Here is a 17,552-nt window from a genome sequence, read left to right as displayed (position 1 = left end):
AGCTTTTTACAGATTGTAATTTGACACCAGGTAGCAGGATCAAAGTCCTCATACCTTCACACGCCTTTTTGCTTGTTGTATGTGCAGTATGTTACAAGTAAGGCACATAAATGTAGTGAGGCTTACAAGCCCATAGCAAGCTCTAGCTTTAATTTTGTATTAATTAAAATAATTTTATTAGTATCTGCTGTGAAATGGTATAGGCTTCCAAACCCTGGACGATAATAAGGCTGGCTAAATATAGCACCTTTTCTATGAGGGATGGGCGACCTCCTGTCTGTCTGAGGTTACAGTCTGTCAGTCTGAGGTGGGAGAGTGAAGACGCTTGTTACCTTTCAACATCTATTTACGTTTTACTGTACATGTTTGTTCAAATATGTCGAGTGTTCGCTACTTGATTGTCTTAACTAACGTGTATTGATTGTTACACAATCTTTGCTGAAAATGTCACAGTGCAGGCTAAATATTGAGTTCAGTACAAATAAATACCATTCCACATTTATCGTATGGTGTTTGCAGTTTTAGTAGATGTTAATTTTTTTTTCTTTCTTTTTTTTTCTTTTCTTCATACTGAAAATCACAGTGGTTGGGCAGCAATTGTTGTCTGGAGAACACAGGCAGGAATAATGGAGAAAGACGACTGTTGCATAAAAATCTGGTTTGAAGCACCATCATAAGTCTTTTTTAGTGAAAAATATTTTCTACTTGGGTTTATGTAGTGTACTATCATCTGTCACGGAATAGTGAACATTACCATGAGAACTCTAAATAAGGAGCAGATGAAGACCACTGACACCCCTGAACTGCTAACGCCTCCTCTCACTCATACTGCTACATGCACTGCCCACACACATGCATCCAGTAGCATTTGTAATACCACGCTTGACTTCTCTGTAAGCATCTAGTAGCACACTGTTGAATATTACACACGCTTGCAAATGCAGCTTGTACTACATCTTTTGTAACACTGCTTTGTTGCTCTGTCTCTAGGCCTACTCCCAGGATGCCTACATCCGTGGCCACAGCAGCTACAGTGGAAATGCCCGTCACATTCCTGAGCCACCTCCAGTATGCTACCCCAGAGTAGACTGTAAGCCTACGGGCATGGCCCAGGCCACAGACTCAGCAGAGCAGGTCTGCCGAGGGCCAACAGCACCCCCTGACTATGGGTACCGCAAGGAGATTACCGTGCCCCCATCTCCTCCTCCTCAATCATATCCAAAAAGCCAGATGGCAGTCTGCATGCGCAACGACAGTGTGAGGACTGTGGTGGTTCCTCCTGATACAGCCCACATGGGGCGCATGGGTCCAGTACATAGGATAGATTACATGGACCCTGTCTTTGTCAGGGGGAGGCCCGGGTCACTGGCCCAGTTTCCTCACCCTCGAAAGGCTGATGTCTATCCCAGTGGTCCAGGAATGCTTCCATATGGAGGTCAGGCACCTCACTACCCAGCCAACAATCAAAACATTGATTGGCGCACTTACCAAACATATAGGGAGTACATTGACAACAAAGGAATCCATTCCCATGCTAGTCGGACTATCCAGGAGAGGCTGGACAATTTGCGAGCTGCCAGTCAGAACACCTTTGGTGCTCACCATGTTCCCCTTGGAGACTGGGGCCCTAAGGGAATGCGACGGAGGAGTACCTCCCATGATCGGTCATACCAAGGACCTCCACCCCACTTTCAGATTGCCCCACGCAGTGCTTCGCAGGACCGCATAAGCGGTGCAGAGAGAATGAGCCAAACCAGAAACTGGCCTCCTCGAAGTGTGTCCCAAGATGGCCTAATGCACAAAGCCCGGGCACACTCCACAGACTATGTTGACCCTGCAGAGCTTGCTCGGCCCAATGAGAGGAGAGGAGGGTATGGAAGGGCAGACCAAGGTACGAGGCCCAGCAGACAGTCTATTCCCAGACACGCCATGCTCTACAGGCCCTCTGTTGGATACAGCGGTGGCATGAGGGGGGCACCCAACCCTTCTCTCTACTCTAAAGGACCAGATTTTCTTCAGACCCGATCCTCACCCATGCTGTCAGACAGGCCCTCGCATTTTGGAAAAAGCACAAGTGCTGAACATTCCCTTGCTGACCAAAGAGTTGCAGTTAAAGGAAACCATGTGGCCCACACTACCCAACAAGGCCAGAGCAGGATGCGGTCTGAAACCATGCTGCCTGTGGAGGCAGGTAGAGACACATCATTGGTAGGACACAGGTCTTCTTCATGCTCCACCTCGAAACAGATGCCTCAGAGGTCTAGCATCCTCAAACCACCTCACCCAGACTCCCAGACCCAGGTCAATGGCCGAAGCCCCACAGAGACCGGGGTTGTCTTAAGGGAGAAGCCCCCCTCTGGAAAGAACCCCAGCCCTCTGCGGCACCCCTCCTACATCTTGGCTGTAACTGATGACGGAGCAGATACCACAGCAGATGTGGTGGCATGCTGGCTTCCCAATGATGCACGTCGAGAGATACACATTCGCCGCCTTGGGGAACAATGTCACACCTCCTGCTCCAGCAACCTGGATGAGTCTCTGGATTCCATTCCATTCATTGGTAAGAGAATGATCAGTTGTAAGCCTTGGCGCTCCACGTTGTCATGGCAACGGCAACCGGCAGTAGTAACATGAGGCAGAGTGGTAGTGCTGATGCTGTCATTACTCGTCGTACTGTAGTTAAAGGGCTTCCTCTATAGATGCTAATAGAAATCCGTTCAAAATAGATGGACGGAAAACTGACTGTGGAGCCTGGAGACCGCTATAGTTTCATTGTTAATCTGATTCAGTTTATTGTTGGTGTGTGTATATACAGAGCTGGGGAGATGTTCAAAAATAAATTAATTTTCCTGGTAAGATGTTATTAATCGGGTTTTGTGGCATTCAGAGAGGTTTTGTGGGATATTCAGCTTAACTAGGGCGGAGTGAAGGATGGCTTAAGCCTTTTGGAAAATATTGAATTTCTCCTCTTAATACATTGTTTTCTTGGATGGTCTCTCTTCAGGATGGATTGCATTATGGTTCAGTAGCCCCATAATGCATTTCCTGGTGATTAAGTAGTTATCATCTCATCTCTGGTTGCAGTGTTTTGAAAAGGAGCAGTTTTAACTCATACCCTTTCAGAGGTTATCAGAATGTTTTGCTTTTCGCTGCTTCGTTTCAGGTTTTGGAAATGGCAACACATTTCTAAATCTAGTCTGAATTTTACAACAAAGCTTTTCAGTGCAGTCTTGTTTTAGTGAATCTGTTGTAATCAGTTCAGCAGTGAGACAGTATTCATAATTGATAGGAACTCTCAGCATGCTTATTTGTGTGTCTTGACGAGAACGTAGCTATAGTTACATTGCTGGAAGCAAGACTGAGTATGCAGATGGAGGACCTTTTTAGATTTCTTCAATGTTCTTTGAAATCTACAAACAGATTGAAAATGTATCCAATATTTTTATGTTCAGATATCTCTCTGTATTGTCTGTCTCCATGTTTGTCTTTCTCTCTCCATCTGTCTCATCATATATGTATTATGTCTATCCATTTGTCTGTCTACCAGTCTTTCTTTGAGACCACGTAATGTAGTAAAATGAAAAAAGTAAGGGCTCTGTTAAAGTGGATAGTGCTGTTATTCACAGCTCATTTGTACTGTTATTGTGACTTCTGTATGATTAGTGAGACGGTCAGTTCCTGATAGCGAAAAGACAGTTAAGACAGATTTGCTTTTAAATTGAAAAATCCAAGTCCACATATTGTTGGTGGCTTTAACTTAAGTAAACTATCATTGTTGGCTGATCTACTTATATTTTGGAAGGACATAAAGGAAACATTTTGTACTTTGCAGGTATACTGTATGGAGGAACTAGGTCACAGGCAGCCACAGTACTGGAAGGTTTTAGTTTGACCCATGGGAGAAGAGTTAGTTTCTGAGTTAAATTTGGGTCTTTTGAAGCCGTTCAGTGTATGATAAATGTAACATAGGTTGCAAAATAGATTTTACTTCAACGTGGTTCCTAATTCTCAATTCTCCCAGGTAAAACTTCAGAAGCCTGTTCACTTCTGTTCATTTTAGACCTTTAATAATCTACACTCAGTTGCCACTTGGTTTCGTACGCCAGCTAAAAGTAATGCTAATACAACAGCGCTACATATACTTTCATGAAGATTAAACTGATTTAATTGTAGGCTGTAGTCTGTGGTGCTGTTGGATTGTATTGCATTATAATAAGGGTTGTTTTTAATATTTTGTCCACCCCATTTATATATTCAGTGGTGGGCTGGAAGAATGCCTTCAGTTGTGGGCAAGTGCACATGTTTTTGTTTTCTTGTTGTTGTTGATTTGTTGATTTTGAAGTTATGCTTATTGTACTTTTACTTACTCTAGGTCATGTGACCCCCCTCTACACAGTATCATATTTAAAGTGATCATGGTCTTGAATCTAGGTAATGTGTGACAATTTCAAGTTGTACGTACAGAGTATCTGAGAGGTCACAGTATTTCCGCTGTTCCTTCAGTATTCCATGTAATGTTGGTTGTTGAGAGGCCTGGCAGGCCAGGTGCAGACAAAGCAGGCAGTGACAGTGATGATGCCGCAACACCACCATTCTGGGACTGGTGCCCCGGCCCAGGAGAACAGTGCCCTGATTGTGTAAGATACTGAGCCTCCATCAATGGCCTGTTTGAAAGCCCACTCGTCCAGGCCGTAGTCAGTTGAGGTAATTTGGTCCTATAGCCCAATCCATCATATCATTTAGCTAATCTACAGTCAGGTCTTATGTCTTCTTTAGATGTCAGTGGTTAGTATTTTTAAGTTTACTTTTGGCTCTTGCTTGTTAATACATTTTTATAGCTATTATGTGTAATTTTGGATACACTTTTTGAAACCTCTTTTAGTAGCCGTGTGTGAGAGCCTTTTGGAGGAATATCAAACGTTATACTATCTTTTTACTTTGAAAATTATCTTATCTGATGTAGTTGTACATAGGACCAGAGAGTGAGCATGTCTGGACTGCTTCATGATGTAGCTGATGAACAGTTTGGGCCTGGGGCAGAACCCCTTGGGTGTTGCTATAGCAAGCTGCCTGGTGCATGGCCTATCAGGAGTGTGAGTGTTAAACCAGCAGCTGAAGAAACCTGACTGTTCTTTTTGATGTATTTGTGCCTCATCTACAAAAGTTCACTGTGTGCATTTGAGTTCAGGTCCTTTGGGTTTGTTATGGACTTTGCAGAGTATAGCAGAAGAGATTGGTCATGTTATATTTTTTGGAGAAAGTAGATAAAGATGGAAGACTTCAAAGTTGTTTCTATTAAATGTTTATCAATTATGGGCAGAACCTTAGTAAGGTAGTCTAAAAGGCCTTTTTAGGGAGATGGTGACATCCTTTTTCCTTTGCCCCGTTTCAAAGTTGGGGACAGGCTGGATCTAGGACAGTTGCTTTTAAATTTAGCTCCAAAAGCCCCTCGGCTGCAGAGAGCAGCTTTGTACTCAGAGCTGTTTCAGGCTGAAGTGCCAGGAGTGGGTGGTACTCGAGAGTTAAGAACTTCCTTCTCTCTCAGAAAACATATCAGAAGATGATCTGTTCCGACTCTCAGCTGTGGTGTGGCATGTTATCCATGGGAGTATTTTTTCCCTAAATCCCACAGATGATAGTTAATGAAGTTGTCTTTGATGTACAGATGTAAGACATACAGACACAATGTGAAAATATACAGAACAAAAGCTGTGTTTCATCTCTGTTTTATTGTCATCATAGATGAGCCAATAAGCCCCAGTGTCGATCGGGAGGCCGCTCCTATTCCACCCTCCGCTGTGATATCTGTTGCGCCATCCATAACTACAGGTCCCTCCAGCCCAGGCTCACCGTGCCCGCCCATTCGCCGTCAGCTGTCACATGACCAAGGTAAAAGGCATTGGGTTGGTTGGGTGATGGATATCTCAGGCAAGGCTTGGCTCTACAGAATTCCTATGGAAATACATACAAATCAGTGACACTTTAGGTTGTTTTATTTTTTCAATGAAATTACCTAAATGATTACACACCTAAATTGTCATTGATGGGTTTTCTTTCAATTGACTCCTAATCGTTTTAGCTTGAGCATTTGAAATTTTGGGTGTAGTGTTTAGTTACTCCTTAAATTAATTTATTTAGGCACTCCCAGTTTCACATTCTCAGTAAATACAGGTGAATTACTTTAACCCAGTGATGTTGTCATTGTTGAAATATTCTATTTTCACTGGTTTTATATAACATTTGTTTATACCATGGCTAAAGACCCAAGCCACCTCATTAACACTCATAACATGGGTTATAAATTACAATAACATAATATTTTTTGTTCCTGTATAGAGTCCCTGAGAAGTGCTTTGCTGGAGTCTGATTTAGTCAGCAAAACAGAGCGGTCCAAATCCTACGATGAGGGTCTGGATAACTACCAGGAGGAGGGCAGAGGGTGAGTTTAATTAGGATCATTGCTCTAGATTTTTCTCATTTGTATTGGGTTATGAATCAGTCTGACCTCATCTCTGACTTGAAATCTGCTGTTCTTCTACTCTAGATCTTCCAGTAAGCATATGCCCAGTTTCAGGGGCCTGAGAAAGGTGAGGAACTACAAAATGACTCACAACATGCTACAACTTTTGATTTTGTTTTTCTTTGCTCATACCATGCTATATTAGTCATCCTCCTTTTCTGACAGTGGCCAGCTGCTATGCTGGGATTGAAATGCATCTGGAATGACCAGATAACAATCTATAAACACTTGTGCAAATAGAAATCCATGTGTAACTGCACCGAAGACGTGGTTTTAAGTATGATTTGATGGCTGCAACAACCCGAGCAGATGGTCAATTAGAAGCCAAAAGATGACCAATTGGAAATTGAAATATTTTTTCATATTTTATAAGAAGTCTTTTTCCAAAATTGTATAGACCCAAAGAGACAAACTGAAAGAGAATTGAGATCCAGTTTTGTTTTGAGCGTAAATGAGGAAGTAAACACTATAACATTATAGGTGAAGGCACCAACTGGGCAGTCAGATTACTGCCAGATCCACATTATTACAAATGTAATGTGGATGAATCTTACATGAAGGTGTAAAATGAGCCAAAATATGGAACTTGTTGCTTAATGCAGTCAGCTGTAACACAACCTACAGGTCTCATGATTTTAAAGTAATCCTTTTATCTCCTTGACATAATTTGTGATATGTTTGTTGACACAGTTTTGATTTTATGGTTGGTCAGACAGGCTTTGATGCTCTCTCAATTTACCTTCACTGGCTTCCTTGGGAAGTGTTTTGAGACACAAATGTTTTAGATATTGGGATTTCCGGTGACCATGTAACTGTGACATCCACAGTTTGATTCTAGTCAGGGATCCTTGTTGAATGTCATCTTCCTCTCTCACTCACTTCATGTCACCCTCTACTGTCAGCTAATAATACAAGAAAAAAATGTCATGAATTCCCACTTGCAGGCTCTGGACGGGCATAAATCTTCTGGGGATTCTGGATCTCGAAGGGATTCTTCTTCGGATATCTTTGCAGATTCTTCCAAAGAAGGGTTGCTCAATTTCAGGCAACTTAGTACAGATAAAAACAAGGTATGCCTGTACACTCATGCCTTCATTTAACAGCCATATATATCACAAATGTTTTGATGGGTAAGTATTTCTCTTTCTCCGTCTCTCTTGTCTGCCTGTCTGTCTCTGTAGCGTGTTGGTGGAGGAATGAGATCATGGAAGCAGATGTATGCAGTTTTACAAGGTCACACCCTAACCCTCTACAAAGACAGGAAGGATGCACTGTCTCATGCTTCAACACCATCTGAAGAGGACCCACTGCGAATCAGCATCAAGGCCTGTCTGATTGACATCTCCTATAGCGACACAAGACGCAAGAATGTGCTGCGACTCACCACCTCAGACTGCGAGTATTTGTTCCAAGCAGAAGGGAGGGATGAAATGCTGTCTTGGATCCGAGTCATTCAGGAAAACAGTAACCCAGATGAAGAGGTGTGTTCTCACAAGACCCTAGTGTTGCATAGCAAAGTCAAGGCAGAGCATAGCATTTGTGGTCAGTTGTTCTCGGTTACAGGAATAACAAGCAAGTTTAGACCAGACTTCACTTTTGAAAGAAATAACAGGCACACCCATCAGGTTGACAACAAAGTGAACCAAAGTCTGTCTTTGAATGAAATACAATGAAGATGTCAGTGAGAGGGAGAGGATTACAGCCTTTATTTATGAAATGCCTAACAAAAGCTAAAATAAGGAAATGTCTACATGGGCAGTACAAAAAAACACAGGTGGCTCTTCTTGGGGTGTGATGGGAATATTTTAATTTCAGAGAGAGCCAGTAAGTAAGCTGCCTTTTCAGTAAGACCACGTTAAATTATATCTTCTGGTATCTGAGATGGAGGTCTGGCAGCACATGATTAGGAAATGTGTTGGAAAATGTAGCGAACATGAAGTGTACATATTGAGATACTTGTGCTGTACTTTAGTGAAACTACCCAGTAAGACATCAGCATGGCCCATTTTGACCACTGATCAAAACATTAAATCCCATCAGGCTGTGGAATATTTAGATAAGAGGCTCCTGGTTGGATCTCTCTAATATTTTCTAATCAGGTCTGTAATCAGACTTCAGTCTTGTTAACATCTGGCCCCAGACAGCAAACTGTTGTCACTTGTGTCATTTACAGTTATTGGCCTGTCTGCAGTTTAATTTCAGTTTTTTATCTTTGGGTTGAGTCCCAGTCAGTTAAGTCAACCAGTCTGACAAACAAGTGAATATTTCCTCATTGCCACCAAGTATAAGTTTTAGATTCGCAGTAACACATTTATTTTTTTAGAGATTTGAATTTATGTCTTACTGACTTTCAAGGACATCTTATGAAAGTTATTTTCTTGGGTCTACAAGCAATATCAAGCAATTAACAATTATTCAGTCATAGAAATAAAAATCTAAATAACCGGCGTTGAATGTAGAAGAAACTTAGTAATGTCTTTGACTGTATTAATGTATTTCTGCTCTCTTTACAGAATGCTACTGTAACAAGTCAGGACTTGATCAGTCGAAAGATCAAAGAATACAACATGATGAGGTATGCAGGACTCCACATTGCCCCCTGAGGCTCAAACATAGTACTGGACCACATATCTATTTTAATTGTATGCCAACCTAGTGTTAATATTTGTATATATGTTTATTTTCTGCTATTTGTCTGGATCAGTGCACCCAGCAGCAGGTCTGAACCCTCCCCCAAAACCTCCCGCCAGTCCCTCAGCATCAAACAAGCCTTCCTGGGAGGTAAAGCAGACAGCAGGATCCATAGCCCTCATTCGCCCAAAACAGGAGAGGAGCGGAGGGCGCTGAAAGGTAAAGACTCTAGCTCCATTAAGTGTGGTTAGAGGACATTTCTAATCTCAGATGGCTATTTTATGTGCATATATGTGTGTTCACTCTGTCAGATGACTCCAGTCCACCACGGGACAGAGCTGCTTGGAAAATTGGCATTGCAGGCATCATGAGGAAGCCCTTTGAAAAAAAGACTCCAGCTGGGGTCACGTTCGGGGTGCGGCTTGATGACTGTCCACCTGCACTGACTAACAGGGTGAGACTCAATCTCTCTTTTATGTATTTGACAGAAAATATAGTTTAGCATTCAGAGGATGTGAGAAGCATGTTGCTTCCATACACAAAATATTGATTTTGCATCAACCTGTCAGCCAAAGCGACAACTAATTCTTGCTCAGATAGCAAATGTTTGCTGGCTGTATGACACATAACTGCATGCATGTCCCGCCTGTGCTCATCCAAACAGTTTGTAGGTTTTTGTTAAATGTTCAGATCCACATACTCAGTGATTTGTCAGATCTAATTTTGTCCTGTTGTGTTTTGTCTAGTTTGTTCCTCTGATCGTGGAGGTGTGCTGTAAGGTGGTGGAGGAGAGAGGTCTGGAGTACACAGGAATCTACAGGGTCCCTGGCAACAACGCTGCCATCTCCAGCATGCAGGAGGAGCTCAACAGCAAAGGCATGACTGACATCGACATCCAGGAAGACGTGAGTGACTGACAGTTGGGTTGCACAGATCAGTGTGCCACTTTACTGACAACATCTTTTAACCGTGACAGATTTGTACTGTAAGAACTGCTTTAACACAATGCTCTCTCCACCTTTCACTCCTCTGCAGAAATGGCGGGACCTCAATGTCATCAGCAGTTTACTAAAGTCCTTCTTCCGAAAACTTCCAGAACCTCTGTTTACAAATGGTGAGATCTTTTAAATACACTCAGTCATGATAAAGAAATTGCAAACAAATATTTAGTGTAACGTTGGATTTTCTGTGTGATTCTTTCTTTTGCAATTCTAAGTAAAGCTTTTCCTGCTCTATTCATAGAAAAGTATGCAGATTTTATTGAAGCCAACAGAACAGAAGACTCAGTGGAGAGATTAAAGGAGCTCAAGAGGCTGGTGAGTGAAAAATCGAATATGTGCAGCGTTTAATTGAACAGTATTACATTTAGGCACGCCATTAATCCTGAATCTCTGTCCCTATTTTGTCAATGCTTTCAGATCCATGAATTACCTGATCATCACTTTGAAACTCTGAAATTCCTTTGTGCTCACCTCAAGAAGGTTTCTGACAACTGTGAAAAGAACAAGGTACGACAGTTCACAGGATCTGTTAGTGTTAATGTCATTATCTAACACCCTCCAATCCTTCGTAAATCCAGTGTCCCTTTTTGTGGATTATTTCATTAAACCTGATTTGTCTTATCCTCATCTGTTTAGATGGAGCCTCGAAACCTGGCGATTGTGTTTGGTCCCACGCTGGTCAGAACCTCAGAGGACAACATGGCCAACATGGTCAATCACATGCCCGACCAGTGCAAGATAGTTGAGAACCTCATCCAGCAATATGACTGGTTCTTCACTGATGACTGTGATGAGGACCCTGTTGTATGTGGCTATTCATTTGTTTCTCTATCATAGATAAACGTAACCGTATACTGTGTGGTTTACACATATGGGTATTTAAAGCTGCAATAATAAACATTTTTGTATGAGCAATGGCTCAAATGACTGTAATGTGAAATATGTAGCTTGTATTGAGGAACTCGCAGAGCCGGAGCCTTTTAGTGTCAGCTCATTGTTTTGATTGTAAGGCAACTTTACTGTTTTGGTTCAGTCTCACCGCTCTCATCAGTGTTGTTTCGTTGTTGTTTTTTTAGCAAAGATGAAGTTAGCAAGTAATTGGTGAACATAGTGGAGCACTTAGCAGCTAAGGAGACAAAGGAGAGGAGACTGAGGAGTTGACCAGAACAGAGCTAATTCAATTAATTAATCTTTTTAGTAGTTATCAATTAATGCGGCTTTAAATAAAATGTAACTTTATTATGTGTTTCCCATTTGTGTTGTGTTCAGTCACTTATCCTCTCTCTGCTTTCTCTTCTATTCGTGTCCAAAACTGTGTTATTCCCTCCATGTGCGGCTGCAGACCACAGCTGAGCAGGAAAGCACAGTGCAGTCACAGCCTGTGCCCAATATCGACCACCTGCTCTCCAACATTGGACGGACTGCAGCTTCACCGGGCGAAGTCTCAGGTAAATCTGAGAGACTTTTTCTGGAGCAGCACTCAAGCATCACAGCAGAAAATATATTACCATTACAGCAGATTAAAGTGTTAAATGTTTGTGCTATTTTAAGATTATATGTTAGTGTGTGGATTTTTAATGCTAAGACAATGAACATCATGCCTATTTTCCATAAATTTAAATGCTTTGAGCAAAAACAAGTCTACCAAATTTGATTTGTGTTTCTGTTGAAGCAAGCTTTTTCAGTAATTTTTCAATGAATATATTTTGTGGTTTAACCATTGGAAAATTGTTGAAAAACATCTTGCAGTATGCCAAGCCTTTTTTATTAATTCATTTATTTTTGGATAAAAGTCTGTTTTGTTTTGATGTTGACGTTTTTTTTGCCCAAAGAGATAAAATTGTCCTCAAGTTTTATTTCTGTTCATTTGTTTGCTTTACTCTTGATTTCCTCTTGCTCAAGTCATTTTTTCTCCCTGTGCTTTACCTGTGTTGAGACGACGACTCCTTTTCTTTCAGTTCTTTTCTTCCCCTCCTCCTCGTCTCTCACATAATCCTGGCATGTTCTTTCCCAAAGAAAATCTAACAAACAAAAAGAAACAATGGAAGTTTTAACCCTTCTGACCTTTGCCCTTCTGTGTGTAGTGTGTTGTTTTTCTCCCTTATCCCTGTCCAGCACTCACACATTACCCAATCTTGACACAGGCCAAGTGGGCGGCGTCTATCACTCGATGATGTCACTGATGGACTCTGTTTTGTCAGTGATGGACAGCTGGGACTGTAGGAAGAAGGACGAGTGTTGTGCCCAGTGTAGCTGCCTAGTCTGCAGAAACCCGCAGCTCTTTTAAATTTGGGCGAAAGGAGGAAAAAAGATAAAAAAGAAAGAAAGAGAAGTCGATGTTTGTCATTTTTCCTGTGGTGTGCACGTCTCATATTTAAACCAATACCCTAAATTGAGGGGATACAGAGCGATGCTGCTGTACTTTCTCTGAAAGCCCTTCTGCTGTCTCTTGTTGTCTCTAAAGCTGATCGCAAGGACAAGTAGCATGGTACGGTCAACCTCAGGTTCTCTCCCGGTCATGTGGCATAATCTGTCATGATGTCTGAGGGTGGGGGTCGTAGTGGTGGGACTGAGCTGGATGTTCCCCAGCACACATGCGTTGACACTCAAACAAACCCACACATACAACCACACACGCCCGACCGATAGATACGCAGTGACTTGTTGATGCAGAGGCACACATGCAATCAGATAGCAGTGGGCGGGACTCACAGCATGTAGATGTAGTAGTATTTGCCGCGACAGGTTTTTGTTTCAGGTGCCTCCTCTTGTGTCTTTTTGTTTGATGTGTTATCTGTGATGTCCTTATTTCAGAATCTTTGTCTTCATTCAACATTAAAAACATCACATTGTCAACAATAGACAAATACTGCCACATAATTCCACATCTCCTACTATTACATAATGTATAACACCTACAGTACATCAATCACATCCCATACACTGTCTCCTGACCCAACCATGCACCATACACTGACACACACATTGTAAACCTAAATTACCCCCCCCCCCCCCATTAATAGCCCGTTTTCCACCTCAGGAACTCTTTCAGGGGCCCAGGAACCATTTAAGGAACCCAGGAACTTTGTATGCATTTCGACCACAGAATCCAGTGGCTAAATTTAGTTTCTTGATGTCAAAAAGGTCCCTGCTCCATGCGTGGTACTTTCTGATGGAACTTTCAGGGCCAGTTTGCAGTGCTGATTCGTCAACCTCGCTGCTCGTACAACTCACTTGCAGCTTTATTGAGACAATAAGGAAGCTCTGGATCCCACTAGTAACAATATTAAGATGAGGGCCGGACATTTCTTGTCATGCCTGATGTTAACAATAAAGTTATGTTGTCGGTCTCCTGACGAGTCTAAAATGAAAGTTTGCTGAATCATGGTTATGTTGTAAACTCTCTGCTTCCATTCATTATAGCCATGATTAATCTCCAGGGTTTTTCAGATGTGGTGGAAATGCAAACAGGAATGCTTTAAAGGAGATTTTCAGTTCCTGAGTTTAGTTCTTGTGGCTTTGTGGTTCCTCTAACTATTTGGTGGAAAGGGGCTATTAGTCTGCATATCTTATCTGTTAGCTGCAGTTTGCGTGTTTTCTCTTTTGCAAAGTGAGACGAAAGTTTTGTGAACTTTGTTTTGCCTTTTATGTTGTTGAGACTGACAGGCTACATGTTAAAGGGCCCACGCAGGAGTTAATCTAGCTTGGAGTAAGAGCAATCCTTCCATTATACTAAGGCTTCCCTGTGCCGGCTGTATTGACCAAGACACACATTCACTGATCTGTTCAGCTCAGGCCCCTTAAGTCTCTCAGTCAGAGCAAACTCATCATTCCCTCTCCTCTGTGATGTCTTTGAGTTGGGAAAGAATGCCTACAGCTGGTTGGTGGCTACATGTGATGCTCTGTGACTGACGTGTTTGTCCGTGATGTGCCGTCGTTCCATCGATACATGAGCATGAGCTGCTTTTTGTGGTTTACTGCTGGGTTTTCACCTCCTTTCCTCTCATTCTTCATCTCAGGCCTCTTCTGCCGCTCTCTCAACTTCTCCATATACTGCTTAGTGTGGTTACTCGTCCTGCTGTCCGTCTGTCTCTGAGCCGAAAATCTGTCATCTGCTTTCATTCAGCTGCCCTCATTATACTCGTCATGTCTGTCAGTTTCACTCTGAGCAAACTTTTAATCTGCCTCTTCTCTTTCTTTATCTTGTTGACTGTTTTTAGCAAGTCAGAGGGTTGGCAGACTTTTACTAATGTCTCTCTTCTCTTTAATACAGATTCAGCATGTAGTGACTCCTCCAAATCAAAGGTAATGTCCGCCTTTTATTTCCTTTCCTTTCCTCCTTTGTCTTTGCTTTTTTTATATTCTTAAGTATTTAATGCTGTTTTGGTTGTGTATCAACAGGGCTTGTGGGGGTCAGGGAAGGATCAGTGTAGCAAAGAGATGCTGCGCTCCTCCTTCTTCGCCAGCCGCAAGCGTAAGAAGCCCAAGGACAAAGTTCATCCTAGTAGTTCAGACGACGACCTGGACGCTGTGTTCCCCAAGAAGGAGCTCCCGGGGGAGAGCCAGCAGCAGCCTCTGTGGTCCCCAGACAGCCGGACCGAGGAGGAGGGGGAGACGGATGAAACCAGTGAGAAAGAGAAGCACGGGAGCAGCTCAGAGGAACAGCTTGACAAAGCCAACAGGAAAGAGTCTCTCTCTAGCAGCCTGATATCACAGCCCTCTCCCCCCCTGCCTACAGAGCACATTTCCACCACCCATCAAACCGGTTCCCCCTACGCCTCGCCCTCCCACTCCCCAAACCTCAGCTACGGCATGCCGATGGCTCACCAGTCCTCTCTGTCAGACCCGCCGTCCAACTACGACGACACGGTGTCCGACCTCGGCACCATGAACAGCACCAGCTCTCAGGCATCTGTGCCCAGAGTGAGGCGAGGCAGGGCGGTGGCTCTGGGTGTAGAAGCGGGCCCCAGCGGACTAGGAGCAGAGGTTTGCTCCATCACTTCCGACTACTCCACCACCTCCTCCATGACGTTCCTGACTGGAGCTGAGCTCAGCACTCTCAGTCCTGAAGTGCAGTCTGTGGCGGAAAGCCGGGGCGGAGACGATGCAGACGACGAGAGAAGTGAGCTCATTAGCGAGGGAAGGCCGATGGAGACGGACAGTGAGAGCGACCTGTCAGTGTTTACAGTCGGAAAAACTAATGAGCGAGAACTGCAGGAAGCTCCTCGACCCCTCCCCTCCCACAGACTCATCGAGTGTGATACGCTCTCCAGAAAAAAAGCTGCTCAACAGAAAACCAACAGCGAGTCTTCACTGGATGGAGCGTGGAGCGATAAGGATTCCAACAGACTGTCGCGGGTGTTGGGGTCAGCCAAAGGCCGCTCCACAGGCAGCCTCAGCTCCTCATCTCGTAGCGAATTAGATAAGACAGAGCCGGCATGGAAGCTGAAGATCACTGACAGGCTGAAGGTGCGTCTGCGAATGTCTGTGGATGACATGTTTGGCGTGGGCAGCCAGAGGAGCCGGTCCCCGGAGGGCCGCAGTAAGAAGAAGAAGAACATCAGACGCAGACACACCATGGGCGGTCAGAGGGACTTTGCAGAGCTGTCTGTTTTGGGAGACTGGCAGCACGTTGGCATTGGATCAGGCTCTCGGTCTGAGCTGTCAGCTGTGGACCAGCTGAAGCCTAAGTGCAGCTCTCAAGACTTCTCCATTGGGGACTGGATTGCCCGCGAGCGCCACCGCACCAGCAATCCCGAGGTCAGCCTGGACCTCTCTGAACAGCAGGGGGCGCTGTGCAGCGCAAACTCCCAGAACCTCGGCGCCTCGTCCTCTTCTGAACTCCCACATCGTCCATCTGAGGTGCTGAACGGAGACGTCCCCCAGAGTAAAAACCTGAGTCTTTCGGCCACGGCTCACCCACATAAACTCTCGAGTTCCCAGGTGGTCCATTCGCGCTTCTATCAGTGCCTGTGAGAAGTGTTGGGTGTGTGTGACTGTATGTTCTCCGTCTGTGAGATGTGTACGTACTTGGGAGTCTGTCAGTTTAATGTCTGTTGTGTGACCAATGTTAGTGAATGAGCATGTTGTACAAAACCTGTCTGGAGTGTGTCTGTAACCGGTGTGTGTGTGTGTGCTTGTGAAAAGAGAATTACTGCACACAGGGATCGTTGATCTTGCTCATGTAGAAGGCATGAAACAAAATGTTGTTTATACTTTTTTTTTTATTATTTCTTTTTTTTTTTTTTAATGACAAATGACTTTGGGATGCTCAGCAGGAGGATTTCCTCCCTCCTAACATAAATTTCTGTTATGCTGAAGACGAGAGGACCTGCTCAACAATGAGACAATGAGCCTGTGAAGTTTGTGCAAAGAAGTGTGAACACTCGAGTTAAGATTAGGTTTAGCTAAGTGGCTTTAAGAATGAACTGACTTTTAGGAAGAATAGGGAGTAGTAAAGAAGTTCAGATTTTTAGTATTGCAGAGGAACTATTTTTGTGTAGAGGAAGTTACGATGTTCAAAGTCAGTGAATCTCTCAGTAACCAAATGAAGAATGTACAGACATGCTTGCTGTAACACTGACTAAAAGCTTTAGACGCTTGTGTTTCATTCAAAAGTGTACATATCCCTATTTTTCTGTGTACTTGAATTGTGTTTTTGGTACAGCCTGTGTGTGGACTGCCTACAAGCTCTCTGCTGTCGAAGGGGCCTTTCCAAAGGTACAGAGGTGACAAAGAGACACTGGACTTATGCAAAGTGGAAATAGAGTTCTTATTCATCCCGGCTATGTGGTTTAAAGAGCAGTGAACAACATCCCTCTGATGCAAACGTGTTTTTCTTGTCCGTGGTTCACACGTCTGTCAGTGACTGGCGCTCGATTGTAAAGAGGAAGAAAGAGTTGGAAGAAAAAAAGAAAATGGGTAATCAGAAAATCATGTTTCTTCACAATAGGAAGTGCCTCACAATGAAATGTTAAGGGTGCCATATTGTCTTTGTTGAGACACACGAAGATGTTACTGTGAATGACATTTTTATTGTCGACCTCTCAGTCATTCTAAAGGTTATGTAACAAAATGCCGAGCTTCCATTCCTTAGGCATTCCACTCTGGTCTTAACATGTTTTATACATTTTTCTTTTTCTCCAGTTTTTTTTTATCATTTTTCTTTTTTTCATTTTAACAGAACTTGAATTTTAAATATTCCTTGTAAAATAAGTAACTTAAATGTACATATAAATGCCATGTTTTAGCTGCTTTACTTTTCATTTCCATCAGATTGCAGGATCAAGTACAGTATTGTGAGATGATGATGAAGATGACGATGCTCATGTGGCCTGTGTGGGTGTTGTGGGCAGTTTGGCACCTCCCTGTGGAGAGAGGTCCCTGCATGAGGAAACACT

General features: G+C 43.3%; 1 protein-coding gene across 1 annotated transcript in view; it reads left to right on the top strand.

The window, feature by feature from the left end:
• Positions 1 to 16,280, top strand: part of arhgap21b (Rho GTPase activating protein 21b) — a 31,407-nt gene extending 15,127 nt beyond the window's left edge. The window contains exons 8-24 of the mRNA XM_070918537.1: positions 991 to 2,560; positions 5,743 to 5,889; positions 6,337 to 6,439; positions 6,545 to 6,587; positions 7,465 to 7,590; positions 7,702 to 8,001; positions 9,034 to 9,095; positions 9,225 to 9,370; positions 9,463 to 9,605; positions 9,898 to 10,056; positions 10,187 to 10,265; positions 10,394 to 10,467; positions 10,570 to 10,659; positions 10,789 to 10,956; positions 11,495 to 11,600; positions 14,426 to 14,457; positions 14,554 to 16,280. Of these exons, the coding sequence (XP_070774638.1) occupies positions 991 to 2,560; positions 5,743 to 5,889; positions 6,337 to 6,439; positions 6,545 to 6,587; positions 7,465 to 7,590; positions 7,702 to 8,001; positions 9,034 to 9,095; positions 9,225 to 9,370; positions 9,463 to 9,605; positions 9,898 to 10,056; positions 10,187 to 10,265; positions 10,394 to 10,467; positions 10,570 to 10,659; positions 10,789 to 10,956; positions 11,495 to 11,600; positions 14,426 to 14,457; positions 14,554 to 16,128 (4,923 nt within the window). The 3' untranslated portion in view covers positions 16,129 to 16,280. The remainder of the gene's footprint in view (positions 1 to 990; positions 2,561 to 5,742; positions 5,890 to 6,336; positions 6,440 to 6,544; positions 6,588 to 7,464; positions 7,591 to 7,701; positions 8,002 to 9,033; positions 9,096 to 9,224; positions 9,371 to 9,462; positions 9,606 to 9,897; positions 10,057 to 10,186; positions 10,266 to 10,393; positions 10,468 to 10,569; positions 10,660 to 10,788; positions 10,957 to 11,494; positions 11,601 to 14,425; positions 14,458 to 14,553) is intronic.
• The last annotated feature ends 1,272 nt before the right edge of the window (positions 16,281 to 17,552 follow it).

This window comes from Enoplosus armatus, chromosome 14, assembly GCF_043641665.1.
Source record: "Enoplosus armatus isolate fEnoArm2 chromosome 14, fEnoArm2.hap1, whole genome shotgun sequence".
Lineage (NCBI taxonomy): Eukaryota > Metazoa > Chordata > Actinopteri > Centrarchiformes > Enoplosidae > Enoplosus > Enoplosus armatus.
This window is presented reverse-complemented; position numbering and strand designations above follow the sequence as displayed.